Genomic DNA, 27,323 nt, shown 5'->3' with positions numbered 1-27,323 from the left:
CAATCGTTTGCCTCAAATGATGTGTGAGTTTAGTCTTTAGCTTCCCTGGGCGTTAAATTCGCATTAATATCAACTGTGTTCAAGCTGGTGTTTAGGTGCTGAACTGGCTGAATTGATAATTTTGAGTGGCTGCTGACAGCAAAGGCAGGAGGACAAAATGGTTGGTAATGAGGCTTTTGATGGCTGGTCCATAGAATTGGCAAGGATAGAAATTGTTATATTTTGAAAAACAAGACCCCAGCAGATATGTGAAGTGCTTTTGAAACTGCCGTGTGTGGAAGTGGAGTGCCGATTCCTTTTCCACGTCGGTTGTACTGTTAATAGCTGATAGCAAACGCGTGCCGACACGGACAAGGCGGTGGTGCTTCTGCACGCCCCTCGGCCTGCTAGGCTCTGAGCGCCTTTGGAGCCGAGTACGGGCAAAGCGCGAGGGCCGGGGAGCAGTCTGCGGTCCCGGGGGTGTGTGGGCGCAGCCCCGCAGCGAGGCGAGCCCCTGGGGCGGCGGCCGGGAGTCCCGCCGGGGAGCGGCTCAGCGCTTTGTTCGCCGGAGCGGGGGCCGTGCGCGGCCATGGAGCCGGCTGCGCGCGTGCGAGCGCGCGCGCGCGCCGCCCCGGCGCCGGCGGGACGAGGGTCTCTCGTGCCGGGGAGGACCACGCTCCGCCTCAGCCCGGCCTTAGCGGCGGGAGCGGGACGTGGTGCGCGGCGCCTTCGGCGCGCAGCTGGCTCGGCGCTTCCGCGCAGCGGCGGGGCTGGCTTCAAGCGCCCCCCTCGCAGGGGCGAGCGCGCTCGTGCCGGCTCCTCCGAGTGCGCCCCCCGCCCCCCGTACACCCCTCCTGCGGGGGCTGATGGTTCACAAACGTAGCTCGTCCCCGGCTGACGTTCCCGGAGACGGGAGCCTGGCGGCGGAGCAGCTCAGCCCTGCTGGGTGCCAGCTCCCGCGCTGGTCAGCGGCGGCGGCGTTCGACGCTAACCACCGCGGGGGGATGCTGCCCCTCCGCCCCGCGCTGCTGCCCAAGCGCTACCGCGGCGGCTCGGCTCCGCGCTCGCGGACGGGCCGCGCGGCCGCCCGAGCGGCGGCCGGAGGAGGAGGAGGGCGCGCCGGCGGCAGCAGCGGCAGCGGGGCCCCGGCGTTGGGCCCCCGCGGCGGCGTAGTTGGCAGCGGCGGGGCGGGCCGGGTGCCCGTCCGGAGACGCGGGCCGGGGTCGCCGCGGGCTGCCCGGAGGGGGGCGGAGCAGGAGCTGCGCGAGCCGCCGCGCTCGTGCGCGAGCTGGCCGGTAGGGGCCGTTGCCACCCCCCGCAGGGGAAGGGGGGGCGGAGCCGGGCGCGGCGCGAGGCCGGGTCGCGCGGCGGCGGCGCTTCTCCTCGCCCAGCCGGCGGCGGCCCCCGCGGCGGTCATGGCGGCCGTCCTGTCCCCGCGCCTCTGCGACAGCGACCCGGCCACGCCCGGCGCCCAGTCCTTGAAGGTGAGAGCGGGCGGCGGCCGCGGAACTGCGGGCCCAGCGCGGCGGCCCGGGGCTGCGACGCAACAGCCGCAGCGGCGGGAGGCCTCGCCCGGCTCCCCGGCGTGGGCGCCGTGACCCCCCTTTCCCCAAGGCTCCCTTTACACCTCCCAGGGGATCCGGGCGGCCTCTTGTTGAGCTTTGGCGCCCTCCGCCGCCCCGGGCCGAAGTTCGAGTGCGTGTCCGGGGCTGGGGGAAGGAGGCTCCTCGGGGTGCCCGGGCTGTCCTCCTCCCGAAAAGTCCTTACGCGACTTCCCGGCTGCGGCGTGGGGGCTCGCTGGGCACCGCTGGCGCTGGGCGCCTCAGCGTCGCACCCGGCAAAGTTTGGGTGTAGTCGCAGGCTGTTCTGCGTAGGCCTGCTAAATAGTACCCACTCTTCCCGGGAACTCCTTGGGCTTGTAGCACCAAGTACTTGGCTCTTGTTTCTGCAGCCACGCTCGGCTGCAGATCGGCAGTTACTTTTTGAAGACATCTTGGTAATTCAGGCTTTCCGATTGCATAATAGAGGATTGATACATCGATCTTCTAGTTGATAGACGTACCAGGAATTTGTAATATAACCTTTTCCTGGAGTGTTTTCGTCTGTGAGCCTGTGACTGAATTTGCTGAAGTTTTCAGCAAATAGGAAAGCAGAGATGGAAATAGAGGACATTGATCTCTCCTGTGGTATGGGTGCTTATATTTTTAATGATATCGAATTGAATAAAAGAAAATTTCAAAGCAAAAGGAGAAACTGATGCAAGGCACTTCCTCTTAACTGTCAGATTGAGATCTATTTTTTAAAAATGTTTTGAAGTCTCGTTGTAGCTGTGGTGTAGCAAAGCATGGACTTGGCCCTGTTCATGTTTTTGTCTAATAGCTAAACAGGTTTGGAGTGCATTATTGTTCTATGTGGGAAGTAGGAATGAACTACACAGACATAGCTATGACACAGCTGTCACAAAATAGTGCAATATTGGTTTGATTTGGGACTGCTACTTGGTTTGTCTAATAAAGTTTATACGTGGTTTTCTCAGAAATACTAGGAAGTAGTATTATTAGTAATACTAGTGGAGACTAGCTACTTAGCTGTTTCTTTAAGTATAGCTGCATTAAGAAAGCATGGTTTCATTAAGTTTTAAGTTTTTATTCCATGGTATGAAAGGTACTACTGCACAAGAAAGAAAAAATGTAAAGAATTGTGAAAAACATGAAATAAACAAAAAATACAGGAGACTAATGTTTTTTCCCTATGGCTTGTCTTGTTCATAGTACTGTGAAATGATGCATAACAAAAGTAATGTATTCTCATTTGCTGGAATCTTTTTAAAGGATATGCATGGTCATGTGATACATAAAGCGTACTAGAATGAAAAACATTAGCTAAGGTTATATTAGCTAAGGCCACATTACCTTAATAGTTGTTCTTATTATTATCTACTACATGAGTATAGTTGTGGGCTTGATCCGTTTGTTTCTGAAAGGTTTAATTCTTAAACTTTTCACAAAAGTTATGAAACATGATTCTTCCATACTACTCCACTTTAGGATTTTGGTTACTTAAAGAACTATCTTGTTCTTGCCTCTACTGATGTTCACAATAGGTGATTCACTTGAACAAATCTGCCTTCTGTTTCTCCCTTATAATCATGCAAGGCTGATCACTGAACACTTTGAGAGTTGTTGATACTGGGCACTAGGTAGGACTTATATAGCGTTATTAGACAACAAAGCAGTGAAAAGTACAAGAAGGCAAATGGAATTATTTGTCTCCTAGATTTTACAGAACTCTTCACCCTTCATTCCCTTTATTTAGATCTCATGAAATCTGAATAGTGACACCTGTAAGTTAACTTCTTAATGTTTCATTGTAATAGCTTTGTTCTGAAAATGAAATTTGTCTCTGTATCTGTTGCTATACAACTTCAGTTTTCTCTCTCTATTTTTTTCTTTTCCCCCCTCCCACAAAAGTCTTTGCCACTTGCCATAATCATATATTTTGTAAGCTGTATACCATTCCTTTTATTTTAACTGTATGTCTGGAAACTCCTGTGTTGCATTTGGTAGTAGGTAGTATTTCCCTTGATTTTATAAGCGTCAGCTTTTAGCAAGGGCTTGGTGTTTTTGCTCTGCCATTGCTGTTGCTTTTGAGAGATAGCCTGAGGAAGTGAATTACTCTTGTCTCTGACTGCCACTGGTGAGGGAAGTTTGCTGGGTCCTTACAGCTGTCTGGCCATGCTGATGCTGTAGGTAGTTTACATCAAGAACGATGAAATTGGTGGTCAGAGCCACAGCTCTGTCTTTTCAGTGCTTCACCTATGCAACAGGTAAGAAACAACTAAATTCTCCATCTGTGCCACTATGTGTCATGCAGCTAGTTCACAGCAAATAATAGTTTGCTGTGGAAACTGTTCTATGAGTTGTTTGTAAAGAGTGTTATTAAATAGCTCAGTAGTTCAAGTATTCTTAAACTGTGAATTGCCTTGCAATATTTTTTTATGCTTTATGGTATCTGCTGAATACTCTTAATTTTTTAAATATTTCTCTGCATTTCTGTTTCAGGATGACACAGAAGAAAATTCCAATGATGGCAGCCAGCCATCCAAAAGACGACGTATGGGCTCAGGGGACAGTTCGCGGAGCTGTGAAACTTCTAGTCAGGACCTTGGGTAATACCATTTTTTACAATTTCCACTTTTTTATTGCTAGTCTAATTGTATTGTTCAATATGCTTCAATATTAGCTTTTCTTTCTTTGGTTGTATATTCTTCATATATCTTTCTAAATTGAGGCCATGACCTATGAGTAGCTAGCTGTCTTTTTTTCGCAGCATATTTTAAGACCTTTTCTTTTATAACGACACAAAATGTGCTGCATCTAATTTACAAACAGAAGCACAGCTTATGTGGTTTTATAACATTACAGATTTTTTGAATGAATTTTAACACTGTAGTACCTTCTTTTCCTCGTGTCCTGCCTGGTATCATGGGTATCCCTTTCTTCACGTTTTGTCCCTCAGCATATTGAGGGAGGTTTTTAAACTGAGATTGGACATGGCACTTAGTGCCATGATCTAGTAAATGGACTAGAGTTGGACCAAGGGTTGGACTCGATGATCTCTGAGGTCTTTTCCAACCCAGTCGATTCTGTGATTCTGTGAATGGTGCTTTGGAGAAATATATGTGAGGTGGGGTGTAACAAAGTGATTTTGAATTGGGTTAACAGGATGCATTCTAAAGTACTGGTCCAACTTCGTAGATGCTCATTGATCTAAATAATTTAATTAATCAATTAAATTATTGAATTTCTCAAAACGTAAGTACCCCTTTTAAAAGTTCTTTCATTTGTTCTAACATTGGTCTTAGATACAGCTATTTTCCTGCTGAAAACCTGATAGAATACAAGTGGCCACCTGATGAAACGGGAGAGTACTATATGCTTCAGGAGCAAGTCAGTGAATATTTGGGTGTGACATCATTTAAAAGAAAATATCCAGGTATTTATTTCTAAAAGTTGTTTGTTGTTTTGTTTTGTTTTTCTAAAAATCTTGGTCTTTGTACAGTTTGGATGCAATCTGTATCTCTTTGACTATAGCGTGAGCCAACTGATTAAAAAAAAGAGACCATGGCAAAAGCAGATTTGAATTATGTATGTTGTACACTCTGTTTTTGTTACTGGCATATGGAAAATGTATCTTATGGTTTTCGAAGTAGTTTAAGACCTTTTGGTATTGCCACTGAAAATCTGTGGACAAGTCTGATATGGGGGTTAGATCAGCAAGTGACATTGGAAAACTGACCTCAATTTTATTTTGAAGTATTTTGTTTGTGATTTCCTACTATATAGCGATATGTCTGTGTTCTTTTTCCTGAGCTGTGGCAACGTTTCTACGCTGTGGAAGAATTCTAAAAAAATTAATTGGGGATGTTCTAGGATTTGAGCCTTCATTATTCAGAATTGTCAAGTCTGATTCTTCTGTCATGGAATTTATTTTTTAAAGGCATTTTAAAAGGAAAAAAAAAAGGAATATACCTTCAGTGCTTGATAGTGTTTTCTGCATCCATGCTCGTATGTCAGGTTTCTTCAGTATTTCTGTAAATCATAACTACAGGCAGGGTACTCAGGAAGGTTGACCGTGTCCCTACAGTGTATAGTAAATTTAAAATTAATGTTTAAAATTATTTTGTTTGTAGGAATAGTAGTATAATACAGACTCTCGCTGCCTGGAAATGAAGTTGTCAGAATACTTTGGCACTGTTTACGGGGGAGTTTGAGTAACAACACACATTTTTATTGCTGTTTTTTGTTTTCTTTGGAGATTTAGAAAGACGAGATCTGTCTCATAAGGAGAAACTCTACCTCAGAGAACTAAATGTTATCACAGAGACACAGTGCACACTAGGTAAGAAAACAAATTGTTGAAGTCTTTGTTACAATATTAGAGATATGACACACTGAAAATATGATTCAGTTTGATAGAGAATAATTGTATCACTCAACTTAAAAAGTAATTTCCAAAATGAAAACTGGTTTAATATTTGTGTAAATTTGCTATGAGGTATCAGTATTCAAGATTTATTATTAAAAAAAAAATGAATCTATTCTAATTACTTAGCAAATTCCATTCTATGTTGTGAATTAACTTTTAGAACCGTTTTCTCCCCCTAGAAAGGAGAACACCATAATTTTTCAAATTAAAAAGTACGTCAGTCTTGTTCTATTGAGTCAGTTGGAGTTCAGCAAATGGTAATGTATCATGGTTCAGCTTATGTTTTGGAAGTTAGAAAGGTGTGTATTAAAGCACTTCAGTGTACTTGAAATGGAATTATGTCATTGCGACTTATGTTGAGAGAGCTTGAAGTGTTTTTCTCTTCCTCTGCTAATACATGTGACTTGAAGCATATTAGAGATTAAATGGTGCCTCTTGCATGTTTTTCTGTGTATCTTGAGGCTGTAAAAACGTAGTTTCATTTTGTATACTGGCAGTGTTTGGTATACCACCTTTATTTCCCACCTTCCAGCTCTCTTTAATTTTTTGTTTGCTTGTTTGTTTTTCTACTTAAATATGCGGGAGAGAACAGTGTCTTCTTTTTATCAATAGAAGCAAAATGCTATATTCTGCCTTATTTATCCAGTAGAGATATGTGCTGAGTTAGCTATCCTAATTTTTTAAGGTTGTGTTTCTAATCAGTGGTAGTAACCTAAGTCAACCTCCATTCTGTTGTCAGTGGTTGGAGATTAGTTGTGTTGGAACCTTTAAAGGAGGAGTTCTGCTTTGTAGCTGCAAGCTGAGGCATTCCAGGTTCTGAACTTCAAATGCTTTAATTAGGAGTCAGGAGTCTGTGTGGTTTGCTGCTCTGAATTGCCCTCATAGTGATTCTTCATTGATTTGTATAGAAGAGGTGGTGTAAACATCGTAATTTCAGTTATGGTTCTGCAAGTTAATGAAACTAGCACTTCACCAGTATTGGAAACTGAAACTAACAGTTGACCAGGTCCCACTTAGAAAAGAGGTTCTGTCTCATAGGGAAGTTTAGTAGGTGGCTGCATCGTTGTGAAGGAGTCTGTAGGTGTAACAAGAAAAGAAACGAGCCTTACCGCCTTGGGTAGAGGCAAATTCCTGGTCAGCCTTGAAAGCTAAATGGCACAAGTTTCACTCCTTGAGAGAGAAGAGCATTGTGCACAGCAGGTTATTGACTTTAGCTACCGAAAATTGGGAGTTGTGGGATAAAAATAACCTACAGTTAGTTTTGCCAGGTAACATCATTATTACTTTTATCTATTTTAGGTCTAACAGCTTTGCGTAGCGATGAAGTAATTGATCTTATGATTAAAGAATACCCTGCCAAACATGCTGAGTATTCTGTTATACTGCAAGAGAAAGAACGTCAGCGAATAACAGATCATTATAAAGAGTACTCTGTAAGTCACTAGCATATGTTAAGTGAACCAGATCTGTTCTCAAACTGATAGTGAAATCTATGTGAACTAATAAAATCATTTTTATTCTAGCAAATGCAGCAGCAGAACACACAGAAAGTAGAAGCCAGTAAAGTTCCAGAATATATTAAAAAAGCTGCCAAGAAAGCTGCAGAATTCAACAGTAATTTAAACCGAGAGCGGATGGAAGAAAGAAGAGCCTACTTTGATTTACAAACACATGTAGGCACATTTTCATTTCTTATCAATGTCAATAGGTAGCTACTTGCTTGCTTTAGTAAAGTTGACCATGGTACCATTTTAACTATTTTAGTATCTAGGCTTTTGATTTCTTTTGTTTCAGTCATGTAGGGTCTTAAACCATTTTGCTGTTAAATGGGTAATACTACTAAAATAATAATCTCAAGTATATTTAATGTGAACACTTTTAACTTGAAAATACTTGTCCCAAGAAGCTTTAGAAATTTCAGTGTTACTTTGTGGTCTTGCCTTTAGCCTGACGATTAAAATTAAGAGGGGTGTTTAGCTTACTAAAAAGCTTCTGTTGCTATTGTGTCTAATGATATAAATGGCTAAGTCTTTTTTGGAATACTTCCAAAATTTTGCCTGAACAATACCTGAAGTTAAAAAGTAAGCTGTCCTCTAAAAGAGTGCTGCCTGTCAATTTTATACCCTTGTTTTTGTTAGGTATAACACTGTTTTTGTATTAGATATATTTCATGCTTCTCTGTCTGACTTAAAAAAAAATATTAGCTGGCATTTTGGAGCAGGACTGTTCTGGTTGCGTGGAAACAGTAGAGCAAAAATTTTCTCTATGCGAATTACTATGTGACAATCTATTAAGGAAAGTTAACATTTTTCTGATATTGCCCCATGTTAGAGACAAGATAACGGATAGGGTTGGGGTTTTGTTGTTTTTTTTCTTTTATTTCTCTAAGGGAAAGAAGACTTCTGTGTAAGCTTCTCCTTTCCATGTATGCGCATTTTAATGGGATTTTTTGAGACTACACTGTGGTTTCGGGGTTAGATGGGCATATTCTTGCTATCTGCTACCAATATGGCATAGCAATGATAATTCATGCTAAAGATGCTAGTCACAGAAGTTGATGTTTACTGTTTTAGTTGTTAGATGTGATTTTTTTAAACAATTTTGCATAATACACTGTTGGAAGTAATATCTGTTTTGCTCACTAAACACCTACCGATCGGACTTAATCCGTAACACTATGTTGTGAGTGGTATTTCTTACCATTTTAGCAAATTGGATTCCCCACAGGAGAACTCGGGTAGCTGTTACAACTCAATAAAAGGGAGAGTCTGGCTAGTTAAAATAAATTGGGGGGGGGAGAGGCAGGTTAGAGGGTAAGGATGATTCAAAATTTTGTATTTGAAATGAAAACTTCATTGTTTTGCATTAAACAATACAGATTATCCAGGTGCCTCAAGGAAAATACAAAATCTTGCCTACAGAGAGAACAAAGGTTAGTCCTTATCCAGTGGCTCTCATACCCGGCCAGTTCCAGGAGTACTACAAAAGGTATTTTATAAGCATCCTAACTGCAGATTCTGTTGCACTGCTCTGTTTTCTCTACATCTAGCAGATGGAAAATATTTCAGTGTACTGACTATAAGGTTTTGAATTAATTTTTTGCTTGAGACACTTGCTAGTCTAATAGATGCGTAGCATGACAGCTTTTGTCAACAAAACATTACTGGCTGCAAGAGTTATTGTCTCTGCTGACGTATTGCGATGCCTGAGACGTGGTCTGCTCAGATACTTGCTGTGGTAGAAGGAGACACTGATTTCACTCCTGCCCCTTGCATGTGTTTACTTATCATTCGCCTCTGTGTGTGTGCTGAGATTAATGTTGCTGTATCAGAATGTTGTAATGCTGGCTTGTCATCAGATGTTTTCTATGTCACAGTCTTACTGTCCTTTTAAAAATTTTTAGAAAGTTTTTAACTTAAAAAAACCCATAACTGGTCTTGTGGGCCAAGTTTAATGTTGCATTTGTGGGTCAGAGAGAAAGGTATTAGTAGTTGGATCTTTGTATTTTATGGCAAATGTGTACTTGACTGTCTACACAAATTTAGGACTCTACTGGTGGCATGTTCCCATTTGACAAACGCATACTGATTTGAAAATTTTTGCCTAAGTCTTACCAACTGTACAACAGGGATATGCTCGTCCTATAAATGCGGTTTTCTTTAAAGAAGCTCTTCATCTGCATATGCCTTGCTCATTCCAGTATGTGTGTGTACAGCCCATCCCAAATTTGCATGTTACAGGGCATTCTTGAAGGACTTGAATTTTATTAAATTAATAGAATTATTAGAGATCTTCTAAATAAATGGAAATGCTAGATATCTTCTTTGTTTTGCGCTTGGCTGCAAGGGAAGCTGCTTGTCCTTCTTAATGGAGGACATAACCTTTCAAAACAGGCATCAAAATAATATCCTACCTCTTACAATTCTTGTCCTTGATAGTAGAGGACTTTCACTTTTTTCTTAGTATTTCAGGTAAAAAAAGGTGGATTACACATGTTAAGCTGTATCTAGCTATAAGCAATGTGATTAGATCTTCACATTCTTCTGAAATTACATTATTTGCATTTTTCATTATTCAGTGGCCAAGTAGCTCAGACATACAGCTATAATCTTTACTTGCTTTGCTTTGTACCCTTCCTTTTTGTGTGCCCTGGATTAGAATTGTTGTACACATGTTAGCTGGATGCTGTACATTTATAAACAAAGTATAGTCTGCTGGACATAGCAACCTGGATTGATTAAAAACTTTTAGAGGTTCAAGTGGCCTTTTATGATGAGGTAAGTTTGGAACATTGCAAATATACTCTTCCTGTGTTCCACAAATATCAGCTATACAAAGATGACAAGTCCTAGATGGTATTACATTTGTGAGGATAAATTAGTGTGTTTCCTGTGTTTTCAGAGCTTCATGTTCTTATGCGGCTTCCTGGAAAAAAGCAGCTTTTCTTCCTCTTTGTCATTGAAGTCCGTATATGCTGTGTTACTTAATATTTATGCAGGAAGTACACATGGATTATTTTTTTTTTTTTTTTTAAACTTAAGATACTCTCCAGATGAACTTCGTTACCTGCCGTTAAACACAGCTCTTTATGAACCTCCTTTGGATCCAGAGCTACCTGCGTTAGACAGTGATGGAGATTCAGATGATGCAGAGGAAGGGCGAGGTGATGAAAAACGGAAAACCAAAGGCAATTCGGTGAGACAAGTTAAAAGTATTCTTCAACAAAAAATCCTTTGCCTTCACTTTTGTTAGTTTCAATAATTCCTTTGTAGAATCTTTAGCATTTGCAAAATGAAGGAGAATCATAGACTAAAAATATTCCCTTTTTTAGTACTTCTATTTATTTTATAACATTGCTATCTGGCTTTCCATTTTGCTCCATTTTAAAGTAAATTAAACCAATACTTGGAACCTCAGGCCCTTTCTTCCTTTGTTTTAAAGAAATTTCAAGAATCTTTGTTACCTTGCAGCTCTTAGTTATGCCCTTTTCCCCAGGGCGAAGCTGCTAGCATTTCTGAGGGGAATGAACATTGTAGTTCAGATTGCAGCATATTTTGCTATTTAAGTCCTGCAGAATCTTATCACTGAAACAAAGACGTTGATAGTCTGATAACTTTTTCTTCTTGTGATGAAGCACAAAGTACTGAATACAGAAATAATTACTTAATTACTATTTAAAGTAAAAAGCACTGATTTTTTGCTTTACAATACATCTTTTAAAAGATGTTTACAGTCCATTTATGCAAATGGAAAATTACCTGTTACTGGAAGTTAAGGGAAACTTTCACATACCTACCTTCATAGTAGTAGCTCAAGAGCATTTGAGCTTCAGATGAGCTGTCCAAGTAAAAGTGAACCAGTGGCATACTGGTGTAGTTAGTATGTTGGTGATAAGCACTTTCCAGAAGTTTAAGAGAAATGGAATGTAAAATCACAGGTGCATTTAACAGTTTCTAGTTCAATTGACAAACATGTTAGAATGTGGGTATATATAATGCTAAATTTTGCCAGATAAACATTTATTTTGTTTGGATAGTCATAAGATACTCATAACTGAAGAATAAAGGAAGGTGTCAGCTTGTACTCTAAAAAGGGAGAGATAGCTGTTTGTACACCCTTTCTGCTTGCAGTTTTTGAGGGGTGGGGGACGGAAAGCCAACATATAAACTTAGCATACTAAATATGAACCTAAGACTTTGGTGTAATCATAGTCCATTTTTTTACAGTTGATCTTTAACCATTTCTTCTCAGTTCACTTTTCACTGACTTCAGTTCCTATTAATGGTAAAATAACTAGACCAAGCAGACTATCCTTTCATTTTCCTCAGAAGTTTAGAAGTCATTTTGGTGGCAGAATGCAAAATGGATAATGTTGTCCTTGTGTTGGAAAAGTGTAGGGAAAATAAAAAATGAGGCTTCTGTGAAGTGGGTTTGACTATGGGAGTAGAGGTTCTTTGCTAGTCGTTGGAGCATAGTGTTCAGGAAAAATACCTGTTGAACACAAAGGTGGGCAGTTGTCAGGCCTTTTTTTCTGCAGTTTTGGGCTACCTACCATTAGTCAGATCTCCCTGGTGAGTCCTACAATATGTTTTATGCTTTTTCCTTTATGATCTCCCCATTGCTGGAGTCAGGTAGCAATTTTCCTGGTCCAGTGTTTTAATGAACCTTTCCTGAATAACCATGGCCCTAAAAAAACAGTGAAATATACAATTTCTTTTTGTCATGGTTTGTATTACTTTTGTGTTACATTCCTCCTTTGCCTGTGTCTGTTTTGTCTGTTTTGATTTTAGGCCCTGGGGCGTAGTCTGATTACTACTATGTTTGCACAGAGTGCCTTTTACTGTAGGGCACTGTTGTTATTTGGCCTTTTCGTTTTTGTTGTAATAAATATGTGTAATCATACTGCTTTATTCTGGAGCTTTTTGAAGGCCCTAATTAACACTTTCCTGGGAAAAATCTTGTGCTGCTGCTCTTAATTATGCTTATATCAATCTCACCCTCTTTGAACCTCTTCCCTGCTTTCCAGTCTCCCCATTCCTCAAAATGGGGGATATAACTGCAGCAAAAATTATGTTGTTTAGTACTGTATTAAATACCAAAGCGTGTTTTGCCTTTGGCATTCTTGTGCTGCAATCCAAATGAAATATTTAGATTGTTCCTGGTGAAAGTAACAGATGAGGGTGGCAGAAAAAAAAAAACCTTCACATGTTTAATTCAAGGCAGTGCTATCTTGTAATACACTTTAAAAGCATGGCAAGGGCACTTTAAACTTTTTCTGGCCCTTTATTTTGTAAACATCTTGCATATAGTGGATTTCTTGCTGACTTTTGAAGGAAAATGGTTCAAAGAATTACCCTGTTATGTTCCCCATTCTGGTGTCAAAACCAATTGCAAGACATGAGTACTTTTGCTAATGCCAGTGTCTTAGCATGAGAAAAAATAATCTAGAACATCTTTGCTCATAATCTACATTGTGTTGTACTCCATGCTTTTGCAGAAGGAAAAACATATCATTCTCAGTTGGCTCTAAGGCATAGGAAAGACTTGTCTGTCTACCCAAAAAAATAAAAAATATAGCTATGGTATTTTTATTATAGGACAATTCGTCTGGCAATGTATCTGAAGGTGATTGCGCCACAGACAACCAGGAGGATTCTTTTCAGGGAAGACAAAAAACAAGAGACAAAAGTGCTACTCCAAGAAAAGATGGTTCCAAACGTTCTGTATTATCCAAATCAGTTCCTGGGTACAAGGCAGAAGAAAAGAGCCCCTGACTGAACTTCTTTCTTGATGAGCCTCTCCCTGAAATATTTGGTTTTATTCAGTAATATGGAACTTCTGCTTGCTGTACTTCACTAGCTGCTCTCCTGTTGTGCGCTCCATCTGTTTGCTTCCTTACTTCCTTTTTGCTTTTATTTCACGTGGGGCTTTCCTTTACTCTAGCAATACAGTGGCCTCTGTTTCTGTTAACTTCCAGTTTCCCAGTCAGTAACACCAGAAAAGTCCATTGTGGGTTTATCATTGGAACTCTGCAGCTTTCTGTCTGTCTTAACGTAGCAGTGAGAATGATTTACCAGTTCAAAACTAGCATTCAGTATCCGTTATTTTTTTTCTACTGCTCAGTATGGCAGCATATCCAGAGATCAGTGCTGTAAAGTGCAGCTGTGTGGCTGAACATACTGTTATGATATTCATCTTAAATACAGCCTTTCATCCTGAGATGTAACAATGCACAGGATGGAAGGCAAGAAGCTTACTACAGTTGTATAGGCAACACTATGTAACCATTTCAACAATTTATGGAGAATAGCTTTTTATGTAGTTCATATTATGTAGAAACATTTGTGGGCGATATGCTTTTATCCAAGCTAAAAACTCAATGAGGTTATTAAGGCATTTCAGCTGTCAAGCAGTGCTTGCCAAACCTAAAACCAGAATCATCAGTGTTACTGCATAATAATTTCAGAATTTAAGATAAAAAATAATAGTAAGATAAAAATACTTCTCCGAAGAAATGGGAATTGACATGCATTTTTTGTAATTATTCTGCATACTAAGAGAGGATCTGTATATAACAGTTTCAAAGCACATTATTGCCTAGTCCTGTTCTGCTGAAAGGAATTTTCCATTGAATAGACCCATAAAGAGGGAAAACACTACATTAAGATAGGCTTTAGTATTTAGCAATCAGGAATGCTTGTTAAGAGACACGGAAAAAGGAAAATCTTTGTCAGTGACAAGATCGTGCATACTGAGAAACTGTCTCAGCGAAAGTGAGGTGTTGATGGCTTGTATTTTATATTCATAAATATTTACTGTTTGTGTTTACCAAGTTAACAGTAAATAAACACTAACCTTAAGAAGCTAATTTCCAGCAAGAATTAGACAGCTTTGATAAATTTTCTCCGCATACAGTATCCGTACATGTTCGTAACAGATAGTGAGCTCTAGTTGCGTTTTCTCTTTTCAGGAATTTATTAAGAAATATGCAAACTATGGAGATTTAGACTGTGGTACCATATGTATATTTTTTTATATGTAACTTTACAAATTATTGTAGACACAGAATGCATGCTGATATTCCCATGAACATGAAATCCAAAAATGGAGCTTGACATTTTTTTAGCTTTGTTTAACTTGACATTAGAGATTGTGTGCCACTGGTTTACGAAGTTTAACTTAGCTGTGAGATGCCTGAGTGTTTGGTTAGTTCAATCTTTTTAATGGCCTTACAAATGCGCAGAGAGAGGACTGGTGGAGCAGAACTTTTTTGCAAAGTTCTGAACTTCAAATTGTAGAAGAATAATGGTAGTGTACAGCATTGCATTTTGAAAATGGATCCCTGTAGCAATTACTTCTTGGTTCAGAATCGTGTTAGTAACAAATGTTTTACTGTAAACTTACAGTGCCACATCTTTGCAATGTCAGCCTACCCTGCTTTTATCAGCCATCAGGCTGTTGATAAGTAAAAGGTGGTGATGTTGTGTTGGGAGGGTGAGAGGATTTGCTTTCATGTTTGTGGGAACATTTAAACACTTTCAGTAAACCCAATTACATGAGCTCTTTTAACTGATAGGACAGAAAGATTGTTGTGTGTTATTATATAAAACCACCAGATAATGATATACCATATGTGCCTAAATATTAAGGCACTTCGGGCTGAAGGCTTAGCTGATTTTAAATGTTGTCTCTGTGAATTCTCAATCTTTGTAATACTTTTGATCTGTATTGTTCTCTAATATTTGACTATTTTTGTAGGATAGTAATCTTTTGGTTATACGTAGTTGAAATTGAAGGATAATTGCTATGGCATCAATGTGCAAATATATAGTTATAGACACATTATGAATATTACAGGATTCACGCATTTCCACTGACTTATTTTTGAGTAAAAGAAATAATGTATTTTATATGGAGCCATTTTTATTGTCGGTTCTTTAACAAAGAACGATTAGCATGTGTTTTACATTTTGTCATGTTACAAGTAGTGAGTCTTTGTTGCAGGACTGGCTATTACAATTGCACACACAGGGTACTGTTAAAAGTACAGGATATTTTTTGCACATAAAACTGAAATGTATTGAGAAACTATATTTTGCAACACTTCTTTTTCAGGTCACTGTATATGAAAATGGAACGCTTTGCATTCAGAATAGGACCTTATAAAAATGGTGTAGTTGGAATGCTTACTTTGAGACCTGCACCACAGCAGCATGAAAGTGAAAACTTACAGAGCAGGCAGTCATCATTTTGACTCTCCATTAATTTTCCCTCCCTTCCTTATCCCAGTAAGATGAGGATGTAGAAAGCAAAATTTCCTCTAATCAGATGGGGTATTATGACATCCCATTTGGATTTGATAGTCTTTTTTCATAACATTTCTAAAAGCCATTTATGGTGGTAGAACTTGAACTGTTTTGAAATGTGAATAGTCTTGCTTTTTTTTAATTTTCATTTTTGTAAAAATACTTCCAACTGTTGGAACTTTATTACTAGTAGGCTGTGATACTCACCCCTCAACATACAATATTTCTAATGAACACAATTGAGTGAAGTAAGAATATATGGAAGCATTGTTAATAAATGCATCTATATCAGTGTCTAACTTTAGAATTGTGTGTTAACTGCACATACCCTAGCGCAGGTACAGTGATTGAAAAGTAGCTCACTTTAGTTTTGCTGGAGCACAAGGGAGTATGCTGCTGTACATGAAAGGCAGTCAAATACAAATCTTTAACAAACTAGAATTCTGATTAGAAAAGTGCACTTGCTATTCTAGAAAGGTTTGGTTTACTTAGAAATAGATAAAAACACAATTAAAAAAAAATTAGAATGTAGCCTAAACAACGGAAGGGTAAATGCTGCCACACTGACAAGGTTTAAGCATGTGCCACTTTTGTTGGGAGGAGCAGGGTATAAATGTATACATGTAGGACACATAGAATAGTTAACAGTAAAAGAGTTTATGTGTGGTTTTGCTTCCATTATATTTATTATTTTGTAGAGACGTTTGTGAATGTTAGATTTCTTTTATTGTTTTATTATATTTATGTATAAAACAGGTTGACTCTGCTTTTTTAAAATAAATAAGCAAAAAAAAAAAGTATGAATGCCTCTGTCATCTTTTGAAGGAAGTTACCTATAAACATCTGGTATGGTGTTTTGTTTTCTTAAATAAAACTCTTTAGATCAGACAGTTTGAAGCAGACTGTAGCCATGTTTTAACTTAAAAAGTGGATTGAAAACTTCAGAAAACATGAGTCAAGATATTAATTACCTTGCTAGGTGCTACCAAGAAATGAATGGGGAAATAAACACACTTAAAGATACATTGTATTGCAAAAGTTTTCAGTAATTTTTTTTTTCATATATAGCTTTCAGTTTTTAAAAATTTATTTTACAATGAAATTTCATTCTTCTCCCCACATGTGGTTGGTAGTTGACTGGGACTCTCCTCTTTTACTGATGAGCCATTCAGTTCCTTAGAAAACAGGGTATGCCTTGAACTCCCTCTAGTAGCTGCATCTTTGCAGCAACATTTTTTTAAAAACTCTGGCACTAGTGGATTTAACATCAGTGAGTACTATGGTAATTTCAAACCACATTTCTCGCTAATTTCATGATGCAGAGGTCAAAGTTCAAAAATATAACTACTGAAATGTTTCTGAAATCTGTAATGCCTTACTTCTTCCTTGGTCCTCATCAGGATACAACTCCATTGGTTCATCTCTTGGGTTGGGACACACAAAACATACATAAATGTTACTCATTGTAACAGCTTGCTATTTCTCTCTTACCTTTTAAATCGATCTCATGGCCCCAAATACACTCCAGATGATCACTTAAGAAAGATTATTAATGTAAAACTGTAGTTAAATGCCAGGGTGTGTATTTCTTACAGCAATTATGACCAGATATGAAAAGAAGGGCAAAACAGATATAACTGTGTACAGCATAGCTAACTGGGTATTTTGAAAGAAAACAGACAAAAATCCAAGTTTGTTGCTTTTGTAGTTAGTTCTCTATGTCTGGGGACAAATGTAATGCAAATGGAAAGTTGTATTTAATTTCTTCCATAAATGGAAATCTACATGGAGATTCATGAAGAAGTATTCTATATTGAAAAAGAAATACTGAATTTTTTTAAGGCTATGTCACATTTAATTTACATTGAGGGGTATCTTAGCTGATGAATTCATAGGAAAAAGTGAGTACATGCTTTTTCTTCAATTTGATTTACATATAACTTGCTACATGTGCCAAACGCAAAATTTTATGTAGGTAATCTGTGATGTATTTCAATGCTGCTGCTCATCAATTATTGTCATGTGTTTTAAGGGTCACACATCATAACAGTTCATTAATTTTAAGAGTTAAGGAGATATATGACATTTCCTGTTAGATCTGTGAATTCTTCTGGAATGAATTTATAGCCCTCTTCTACCCTTCCAGCCAAAGGTCATTCCAAATGCTATATGTGGAATTTGTCTGAAGGGTAAGGAGTCCAACAAGAAAGGAAAACCTGAAGCTCTTATACATTGCTCCCAGTGTGACAACAGTGGTAAGTATCTGCATATACACTAAGCGGATTCCGAAGGGAGTTTGGAAATACGTAGTGTACTACAGTTGTCTACCAACAGTTCAGTTGCCTTTTCTCTCCTTGGTTACGACTCCATCTCTTTCTAACGTTACATGTACTTGCACGGGCCGTGCACTGTGGGATCTCACCAGGAGGTGAGCTGAACTTTCGGCATCTGTAAAAGCAAACAGTCTAACTAATTTTACATTTTGTTTCAGATACAAAAGTAATAATATTGGTTTTAATCTAGGCCACCCCTCTTGCCTTGATATGACCCCGGAGCTCGTTGCTATGATTAAGACTTATCCTTGGCAATGTATGGAGTGTAAAACATGCATTATATGCGGACAGCCTCACCACGAAGAAGAAATGATGTTCTGTGATGTATGTGACCGTGGTTATCACACTTTCTGTGTGGGGCTTGATGCTCTCCCTTCAGGTAATACAGTAAGAGTTAATTGTTCCCTTCCCACATCCTCTGAGTACTGGGCTTTCTCTGTAAGAATTAATATATGCATTGCTTTTGAAAGTACAGTTTAAAACAAGGGAGAAGGGTAGGAGTAAGTAACATTCACACTGTAGGACCCAATCTTTTTAATAAGCTTTATTTCTGTATATTTGGTTGTGCACAGTTTAACCTGGCAATTCCTGTATAGGAAATATAATTGGCTTTTACAGCATAATCTGAACAGACTCTCTCAGAACTAGGTGTTTTTTTTCCCATATCCACAGAATACTGAGAATAATTACCTGTTCCCTTAAAAGAAACCTGTAAAGAGGCTGTATTGCTGCATATTGCTGGATGTAGCTTTCACATTAATAAAGTGTTTGTGCTGTTATTTCAGTTTCTAAATTTAAAAATATGCTCAATATTTGTAAACACCTATTTAAATCCCTTCCTTCCTAAGTTTTTCTTAAACATCAAAGCTGGAAGTTAAGTACATAGATGCTAGGCAGCCTGTACCTTTAAATTACATGGTCACTCTTACCAGCTGGCCAACTCAAGGCAGTGTCAAGAAAAAAACTGGTAGTACTGTTGTTTGTCATGTAATACTAAACCTGTGGTGAGTTAGTTCATGAATAAGCATTCAGTGGCTGCAAGTTCTAAAGTGACAGTATTGCCTGTAACTACAGCACTTCAAATGCACTGTCCATTCCCATTTTGGGAAGCACGGGTGGTTCTGTGGCTGACTTAACTTTCACGCTGACCTAAGGACAGAATCTAAACAAAATGGATCATAAGCCTACAAAACTGTAAAATTACCAAAGCAGCCTTTATGATTCCAGCTGTTGTAATATAAACAGTTAAATGCTTCTGTTGTTTGTTCAACCCTTTATTTGTTCCCTTGATAAATAAGTTTAGCCCAAGCTTGGTGATGAACCCCTGCTAGCAGTTTAATCCATGCTGCCTGACTGCACTGAAATAACTGACCCTGGTTTGGGGAATGGGACCCTGTACCTGTGGCAGAAAAGCAAACATTTCCCAACTGCTGTTTGCTTCTACTCTAACTGCCCATAACCTCAAACCGTGGTCATTCACACGAAAATACAACTTGCAAACTCAGCAGTTGTCAAGTTCTTTCCTAATAACCACCTCCTTAGCAGTGCTGGCACTTCTTGAGGTCCATAAATACCAGCGTAGGCAGCTGTGACATGTAATGAGTCTGTAATGGAGGATGAATTTTACATGCTGCTTTCTATACCTTTTAGAAAATATGCTTTCATTTGAAAGAAAAGCACTGGTTGTTTACATTAAAGGAAGTACTGCAAATAGATAAGCACATATTAGAATGGTGAAAGGTGCATAACTGGATGAGTAACAAAGGTAGTTTCCCAATAATTGATAACTTTCTTTTCTTAGGTCGCTGGATTTGTGATTGTTGTCAGAAAGACCCTCCTGTACCCAGAAGAGGAGGAAGAAGGGGGAAGAACAGCAAGGAGGGCTAAAAAACCCCAAACAATTTGCTGTTCAAAACTTAACTGCACAAATCAAAGTGATACTTTGGTGCTATTTAACCAACCACTCTTAAGAGGAACAATACCACTTTTCTTTTTACCAAATAAACTTTTAATTTTGGCTATATGATTTTTTTGTGATACAAGTGACTAATCATGTCCTGTAAAATGTCTAGACAGAGACAGACAAGCCAAATTCTCACTTAAAAAGAGAAGGCTTTCAGTAATGAAATCTAAATTGTACATGGACCCTTTCTATAAAATTATAGTAATGTACTTGTTTATTTCAGTGCACTCATCAGTAAGCTCTGTGAAAAGACGAAATAGAGCAATTTAAATCCACACTATTTGCATAGCAACTGGTTCTTTTAAAAGACTCAACCAAAGCAAAAAGTACTCCTGGAATAACTAACTTTCAAGGAAGAGTGGATGTGACCTGATCTTATGATGTACTCTGAATTCCTTTCAGCAAATTTTCTTTGCAAGCCAATGACATTCATAAAGATGTATTAAAAAAAAATAAATCACAAAAAGCTATAAAGGGAGGTATAAGAAAACACCCCTCAAGTTCAAGATACTATAGCTGTGTTGCTTTTAACGAAGAATGAAAATGTCATATTGACAAGTAACAACAGCTGAAGGCTCACTCTCCCAGCAGTAACAGTAAAGAAGTAGCATGCACTTAATTTCAGGTCATGGATTTGAAGAGGTGATGAGTGACTGGACAGACCTCTGCCTGACAGATGGTTGACTTGATGTAGAACATAAGCAGTCAAAATATAGATCATCTATCCCCTTAGGTGATTGATTGGTTTTTCCTTCCTTTACACTAGGCTCCTCAACTTGGATATATACAAAAGCCATTGCTAATTAGTTTTACTGGAGATGCTTGTTTAGAAAAGGAATAATTTTCAATATGCTCTTGAGAGGCAACACTGAAGTGCAGCAGTTTGTTATTTTCTTTATAAAAAAAGGATAGAAAATACTGAATTGGAGTTGATTTTCCTAAGCACCTGTTTAAAGTTAATTTAACGAGATCCCAACTGTACATTCATTTTAAGCCTTTGATCTTCAAAGAACACTGCAAGTACTCATTGTACATATAGTGGAGGGATTTACAATATAAAATTAAATATGGCTTTTTCCCCCCACTTCCTTTATGGTGTAGGAAAAGTAACCTGAATACCTCTTCAGGAAACAACAAATATTACAGCAAGTCATTCATGTTCAATTTCACAGGCTGAAGTGTGATTTAGTCCAGTGTATGTCAATTTTAAAAAAGAATTTCAAGTACTAATTTCAAGATTCCAATAAGTATAGTCCAGAAAACAGACTCCTCATCCTGAGATTCATCTTCTGTAGAGTGTGAGTACTTCTGGTTTGCCTCCATCTCCTCAGGGTTGTAGGAAGCCTCACCAAATGGATACTGTACAACTGTTCGATCATAATACACTTTCATTTCAAACTCGCTCTCCAGGTGAGAGGGGTGACCGTAAATCCCTATTCCCACGGGGCGGCGGAAGTGCGCAGGGACGTGGACAACATCTTGGCCGCAAGTTACAGACTGTAACTCATATTCGTCAAAGCTGGGGTGAAGCGTCACGTCAGATACATACAAGTCTGCATCACCTTTTAAACTCTGCATCTGAAGTACTATCTTTCCCTCGTGATTTAGTCTCAAATAGCTGTAATTTCCTGCTCCGATCTGACCTTGAACAACATGAAGAAGAATCCATTCTTCAGGAACATCCTCTTCCTCAAAGGTATTTACCACAAATAGTACTTGAGCTGCCGCAAATATTATCAGGATTCTTCTCCAGCGTGCTGCCATGATCTTAACCTCTATTCAGATTATTCTTGTGTTCTGTGCACTACCCTGTGAACACAAAACATAATTCAGATTTCAGCATATTCCATTCCTGGAATGAACTGATATTTTTAATTTGATAATTTGTAGAAATCCCCTCAAGTCCATACACAGTTAAGCAACTTCAGTTAAGAATTGTCATTACATTTTCTTCTTTTTTAGTAGTAACAACAACTGTTGCTAAGATTCAGAACTCTGTAGGATTAAAATAGCTTGAATTTCTTAAAGAAGTTAAACAGAAATTAATCAAGCAGGTGTTCTTTCATCTGGAACTGACACAGAGACTTCAGCTTCATTGCACTTGCATGCATGCCAAATTTGACAGATACGCAGAAGAGCTGAAACCCAGTAATGATTTTAGCCTCAGTTTAGAAAAAACAGTAAAACATAAGGCTTTTGCATGCCTGAAGAAGCTTAACTTTGTATCAGGTATTCAGAGCATCCTTTTTTTTCTCCCATCCCCTCAACTTCAGAAGACAGTAAAGGTGCAAATCCAGATGTATGCATTGAAGCAGTATGCCTTCTGACTTGCAGTGGGAATGGAGTTAGAATTAAAAAGTTATCTAGTGAGATAACACATTATTTCTGCTGTGTGGATTGTTTCTAGGACTAAACTTGGCATATTTTCCCTGAAAAAATGCATTTACTTTCCTGAAGATTTTCTTACCATACAAATGCTCAGCTCTTTACAGCACTTGCTTACAAAACAGAAGGATGAAGTTACAGGAGCAAAGGGGAGATGGAAAGGACTGCTTCAACATTAACACTCTTGTACCCTTTCCCACCTTGTTGCACACACCCAGTTGAGTAGCCTGAGCGTGCCGGCAGCACTCCGGTCCTTTAACAGTCGCACTAAGTGTGCATGTACAAAGAAGCAAGCTCCGATCCTTGCTGAAGTCTTCCAAAGCATACAGCTGGCTGAATTTGATATGCAAATCACGGGTAAGTATAGGAACCACAAGTATAAATGCTTTCGTGTTTCAGATGAAGATTTTCATCCTCTCATTCCTTCCATAACAACACTACAATTATCTTAAACATAGAGACTACCAGTAAGTTGTTTTGTACCCTGCTAGCATCAAAAAAAACTGCATTACATCCACTGAGATGTCACTTAAACCTTAGAAGTTTTACAGTTAAACAAGTATTTTTGTAGTTCCAAGTTTTCTGCCCCAGAGGCCTCTATACTGCAAGGCCACAATTCTGCAAAGACAGCATAAAAGAAGCACAGCATTTGCAGAAGCTGCCAGGCTGACAAACTGCCCTGCTTTCCCCAATAGTGACAGGAAAAGAATACTCTTCTGCCTTTTGTCTCCCTGTATCAGGGGACTTACTCTCTGCCACTTCTAAATTGCTGATGAAACATTCGAGGAACAGGAGGAGCTCCCCAACTGAGCAGAAAATAATGAAGTTACCTGGGGACAGAGGAAGCGTCCTGGGGCTCTAACAGCACTGGGAAGCAGAGGCGATTTCGGGAGACCTTGGACAGAGCCACGAGCGCCTCTGCCCACCCCCGCTCTCTCCCTCCCCGCGGGCGGGACAGCGGCTGCAAGCAGCTGCCGGCTCGGACGAACGCGGACCGACCCTGCCAACCCGCCCCTGCCAACCTGGGGCCCCACCGGCGGCACAGCAAGCGGCGCGATGACCGGCACCGACGGACACGGACGGTTCCGGCGTCCCCTCGCCGAGCGAGGGCCGGAGCGCGGCTCACCTCCGACCCGCCACGGGGCAACGGCGGGGCCACGGCGAGGCGGAGCAGCAGCCTTCGCGGACGTGCGGCAGCGCGGCGCGGCCGGGAGGCCGCGGGCAAAGCCCTCCCCAGGGCGGGCTGAGGCGGGCCCGGGACACCCCGGCGGCCGACAGGAGGCGGGCGGGCGCGGAGGCCGCCCCTGAGAAGCCAGTAGGCAGGGCAGAGCGCCGTCCCTCCCGCCTCGCCGCTCCCCGGCTCGTCCCGGGAGCGGCACCGGCGGCGACTGGCCCAGCAGCTGGCGCCAGGCGGCTGCCAGCGGCGGGGCTGGGTAGAGGAGGGGAGGCCTCCGCGCCGCCGCCTCGCAGCCGAGCGCGGCGCACGCCACTCACCGCCGCTGCCGCCAAGCGCTCCTGTCGCCGCCCGGCCTTTGCCCGTTCCCCTCCCAGCGGGTGGCGGCCCCGCTCCGCACTGCTATCGCGAGAGCGGGCGGCGGGGGCGGGGTCGCCGTCATGGCAACGGGGAGCACCTCGTACAGCCCGCCCTGCGTCGGGCGCTGCGGCGGCCGTGGTGCGCCTCGCTGCCTGGGTTCCCACTGCCCGCGGCAGCGCCCGGCAGCGCCTCGGGCCTGTGCGTCCCCGGCTGGCGTCGTTTGCTGTGCTGTCGGAGGGGCCCCGCTCCGGAGCCTGCGGTTGTGCTCCCTCGGCCGGGGGACCGTGACGGAGTTCGGGGGTTATATTATTAGTGGCCAAAAGCAGGGGGACCTTGCACTGTGTCAGCAGGCGCCTCTGCTCGGTCTGGGTGTACCGGGAGGGCAGCGACTGCGGCCGTTGCAGGCGGTGGCGGCGCCTGTGTAGGCAGATGGGAGTGCCGGGTGTCGTGCTCTGGATTCAGGGCACGTCTGGGGTGGGGGTCCGCACGGGAAGGGCGAGAGTGTTGCAGGCCGGGATCTGCCAGGGTGGGTGGAAGCTTTGCCTGGGAGCAAGCCAGGTCTGTGGCCGTGTCTGTGTCCTGTCAGGGCAGTGGTCAGCCTGGCCTTCAGGAGCTACCTGGACTGTGGCCGGGCAAGGTTAAAGCTGTGCTGGTTTGTCAGAGGGGCTGTGTTGGGGGGCAGTGGGGGAGAGAATGGCTTCAGAGCACCACACACTTGTAAGTCCAGTAAAGAAAGATTTGCTTAGTTGTAAATTCTGGATTATGGATGACACATTTGAGGAGGATGGTGAGACATTGAGTGATGGAATATGTGGATTTTTCTCCAACACACTACACATTTTTCACAATGAAATCCTAAAATTAGAGAAACCTAATTTTATCCACACCTGTCTGAATTGTTCTCAATCAGATTGATTTTTACTGGCTCAGGGTCTTGGACAACTCCAAAGGTAGAGATCCACAACCTCTTTTCAGAAACTTATTTTAGTATTCAACCACACTCATGATGTTTAAAAAAAAATAAATTAAAATTTTAATATCTAACTGGGTTTTCCCAGATTCCAGCTTGACTTATCACTGTGCACCTCTGACAAGAGTCTAGCTCCATCTTCCCTGTGTTCTCTGATTATGTAGTTATAAACAGTGATGAAGCCTCAGCTGCCTCTTCTCGAGGCTGAAGAGGCCCTTTTCTCTCAGCTTCTCCCTGTACATTACCTTCTCCAGCCCCCTGACCATCTTGATCGCCCTCTACTGGGCTCACTCCATCATGTCAATATCCTTGTACCAACAACCCCAAAGCTGGACACAGTACTGCAGATATGGTCTTACATGTGGCCAAATGGAGGGGAAGGATCACTCCTGTGGTCTCTTACTAATACAGCCCAGGATGCAGCTGTCTGTCTCTGCTGCAAGGGTGCAGTGGTGGCTCACATTCAGCTTGTCCAGCAGGATCTCCAGATGCTTTTCTGCGGAGCTACTTCCCAGTCAGCCATCCTCCAGTCTGTCCTGTTGAATGGGGCCACCTCATGTTAGATGCAGGATCCTCCACTTGCTCTTTTTGGACTCCACAAGATTCTCATCAGCTTGTTTCTCCTGCCTGATGACTCCCTCTCACTGACAGCCCTGTCTGCCACCATGGGGACTGCTCCACCCTATTTGGCATTGTCCACAAACTTGGTGAGAACATGGGTTTTGTTTTTCTTGTTGGTGATTCTGCTCCATGCACTGTTATGGGCTGGTGGCCACTGTCCTGCTGCATCATAGAACTAAATAATTCTTTGGGTTGGAAAGGACCTTCAAAGATCATCTAGTGGGCAGGGACATCTTTCACTAGATCAGGTTACTCAGAGCCCCATCCAGTCTGGCCTTGAACACTTTCCAGTGATGGGACATCCACAACTTCTCTGGGCAGCCTGTTCTAGTGTCTCACCACTCTCATTGTAAACAATTTCTTCCATATGTCCAACCTAAATCTACCCTCTTTCAGTTTAAAACTGTTGCCCCTTGTCCTGTCTCTACAGCCCCCTTTAAGTATTGAAAGACTGCTATAAGTTGTCCCCGGAGTCTTCTTCAGGCTGAACAACCCCAAACGCCTTCCAGCCTTTCTTTCCAGGAGAGGTGCTCATGGCTGTGCTCTGGCCCGTGTCTGCCTTGTGCTGAGGTCCCCTGAGCTGAACGCAGTTCTCCGGGTGGAGTCCCAGGACAGCGGAGCTGAGGTGCAGAATCACCCCCTCCGACCGTGCAGTTTTCTGTGCGGCCCAGGATACGGCTGTGGAGAGCGAAGGCTTCTCGCCGACGCCGCCGTGTTTTAGAGAAGGAAAAACGGTCTCACGCTGCCGTTGGCGGTCGCTGAGGCCTGCGCTGCGCTGAGCGCCGCCGGAGGGCGCGGGGGAGCCGTTGCTCGGGAGGGCTGTCCCGCTGCCCTGGTTACGGGGCGGCCGTTGGGCGGTGGAGGGAGGCGGTGGGGCCGGGCTGTGCGGCCGGGTAGAGCGGGGACCGCGTTGTCCCATTCTGGGGCCGCGGGGGCGGGCGGGCCCCTCCGCCTCCCCCCGCGCAAGGGTGCCCCGCGGCAGGCTGTGTGGCCCCGGTACCCCCGCGCTGGCAGGCGGTTGAGGACGCAGCCGTTTCGGCGGAGCCGGCCCCCTGTGGTGCTCCGCCGCGGGGTCCGGTTTCAGCCGTAGGATGGCGAATGACGGGGACTACTGTTCTTCTGGAGGAAGCTGCAATCCAGACGTTGTCTGCGAAAAATACGTGTTTAAATCCAAGCAGTCGGAGTCTCTTGTTCAGCTGGCATGTAGTCATCATCACTGTGCTTTCCCGTTGAACCGAAATGAGTTATGCATCTGGAATACAGCAACTGCTCAGGTAAAACCAGAATATATCTCTTCATAGGCTGTTATTTCCAAAGGACACGAAAAAGGAAGATATAAACGAAATATTTGTGGGTAGCGTAGGACTGTCAGGTTTCACTTTGCTGGTGGGAAGATACTAGTGTTTGTTATGAGTTTTGTTATTGTGATGAGAATAATATAAGCTATTGTGGTGGGCTGACCCTGGCTGGCAGTTAAACCACTACCCAGTCTCCTACTCACTCCTTCCCAGCAGGGTGGAGAGAGAATTGGACAGACAGTCGTGGGTCAGAATAGTTTAATGAGTGAAGGAAAGAGGAAAAAAGAAATTTTACACTCATCACCTCCTACAAGCATAGCAGTCCCCAGTCAGGCTTTAAACAATGGCCAGCTTAGAAGGTAACCCCCCAGTTCTCCAACACCTCTTCATCCAATATCCCAGTTCTATTGCTGGGCACAGCGTCATATGGTAGGGAATACTCCTTT

General features: G+C 42.0%; 3 protein-coding genes across 13 annotated transcripts in view; 2 read left to right on the top strand and 1 right to left on the bottom strand.

Moving 5' to 3' along the window:
* The first annotated feature begins 754 nt into the window (after positions 1 to 754).
* Positions 755 to 20,132, top strand: PHF10 (PHD finger protein 10). 5 transcript variants are annotated; one of them, XM_065057690.1, is made up of 12 exons: positions 755 to 1,463; positions 4,041 to 4,147; positions 4,844 to 4,974; positions 5,803 to 5,880; positions 7,267 to 7,400; positions 7,491 to 7,640; positions 8,846 to 8,955; positions 10,509 to 10,662; positions 13,065 to 13,220; positions 17,920 to 18,028; positions 18,297 to 18,485; positions 19,908 to 20,129. In XM_065057690.1, exons 1-12 carry the CDS (start codon positions 846 to 848, stop codon positions 19,991 to 19,993), a joined length of 2,022 nt encoding a protein of 673 aa, XP_064913762.1. In that variant the 5' UTR covers positions 755 to 845; the 3' UTR covers positions 19,994 to 20,129. The 5 variants fall into 5 exon arrangements, with proteins under 5 accessions (XP_064913762.1, XP_064913761.1, XP_064913760.1 ...); XM_065057689.1 differs by having other exon boundaries at positions 764 to 1,463; positions 5,797 to 5,880; XM_065057687.1 differs by lacking the exon at positions 13,065 to 13,220 and having other exon boundaries at positions 773 to 1,463; positions 19,908 to 20,132.
* On the bottom strand, positions 18,636 to 24,066 carry C3H6orf120 (chromosome 3 C6orf120 homolog). 5 transcript variants are annotated; one of them, XM_065057692.1, is made up of 2 exons: positions 23,949 to 24,066; positions 18,636 to 21,878 (listed from the first exon to the last, which is right to left on the bottom strand). In XM_065057692.1, exon 2 carries the CDS (start codon positions 21,831 to 21,833, stop codon positions 21,276 to 21,278), a length of 558 nt encoding a protein of 185 aa, XP_064913764.1. In that variant the 5' UTR covers positions 21,834 to 21,878; positions 23,949 to 24,066; the 3' UTR covers positions 18,636 to 21,275. The 5 variants fall into 5 exon arrangements, with proteins under 5 accessions (XP_064913764.1, XP_064913763.1, XP_064913765.1 ...); XM_065057691.1 differs by lacking the exon at positions 23,949 to 24,066 and adding an exon at positions 23,581 to 23,795; XM_065057693.1 differs by lacking the exon at positions 23,949 to 24,066 and adding an exon at positions 23,477 to 23,616.
* Positions 24,067 to 26,445: 2,379 nt separating this feature from the next.
* Positions 26,446 to 27,323, top strand: part of WDR27 (WD repeat domain 27) — a 131,573-nt gene continuing 130,695 nt past the window's right edge. For all 3 annotated transcript variants that reach the window (XM_021296077.2, XM_065057685.1, XM_021296075.2), the window contains exon 1: positions 26,446 to 26,853. In XM_021296077.2, the coding sequence (XP_021151752.2) occupies positions 26,671 to 26,853 (183 nt within the window). In that variant the 5' untranslated portion in view covers positions 26,446 to 26,670. The remainder of the gene's footprint in view (positions 26,854 to 27,323) is intronic.

This window comes from Columba livia, chromosome 3 (assembly GCF_036013475.1).
Source record: "Columba livia isolate bColLiv1 breed racing homer chromosome 3, bColLiv1.pat.W.v2, whole genome shotgun sequence".
NCBI lineage: Eukaryota > Metazoa > Chordata > Aves > Columbiformes > Columbidae > Columba > Columba livia.
This window is presented reverse-complemented; position numbering and strand designations above follow the sequence as displayed.

Coding starts and splice junctions, on each gene's coding strand:
- PHF10 (XM_065057689.1), top strand. CDS start 846: ATGGTTCACAAACGTAGCTCGTCCCCGGCTGACGTTCCCGGAGACGGG. Junction 4,148..4,843: donor ACTTCTAGTCAGGACCTTGG/GTAATACCATTT, acceptor CATTGGTCTTAG/ATACAGCTATTTTCCTGCTG. Junction 10,663..13,064: donor GGAAAACCAAAGGCAATTCG/GTGAGACAAGTT, acceptor TTTTTATTATAG/GACAATTCGTCTGGCAATGT.
- C3H6orf120 (XM_065057692.1), bottom strand. CDS start 21,833: ATGGCAGCACGCTGGAGAAGAATCCTGATAATATTTGCGGCAGCTCAA.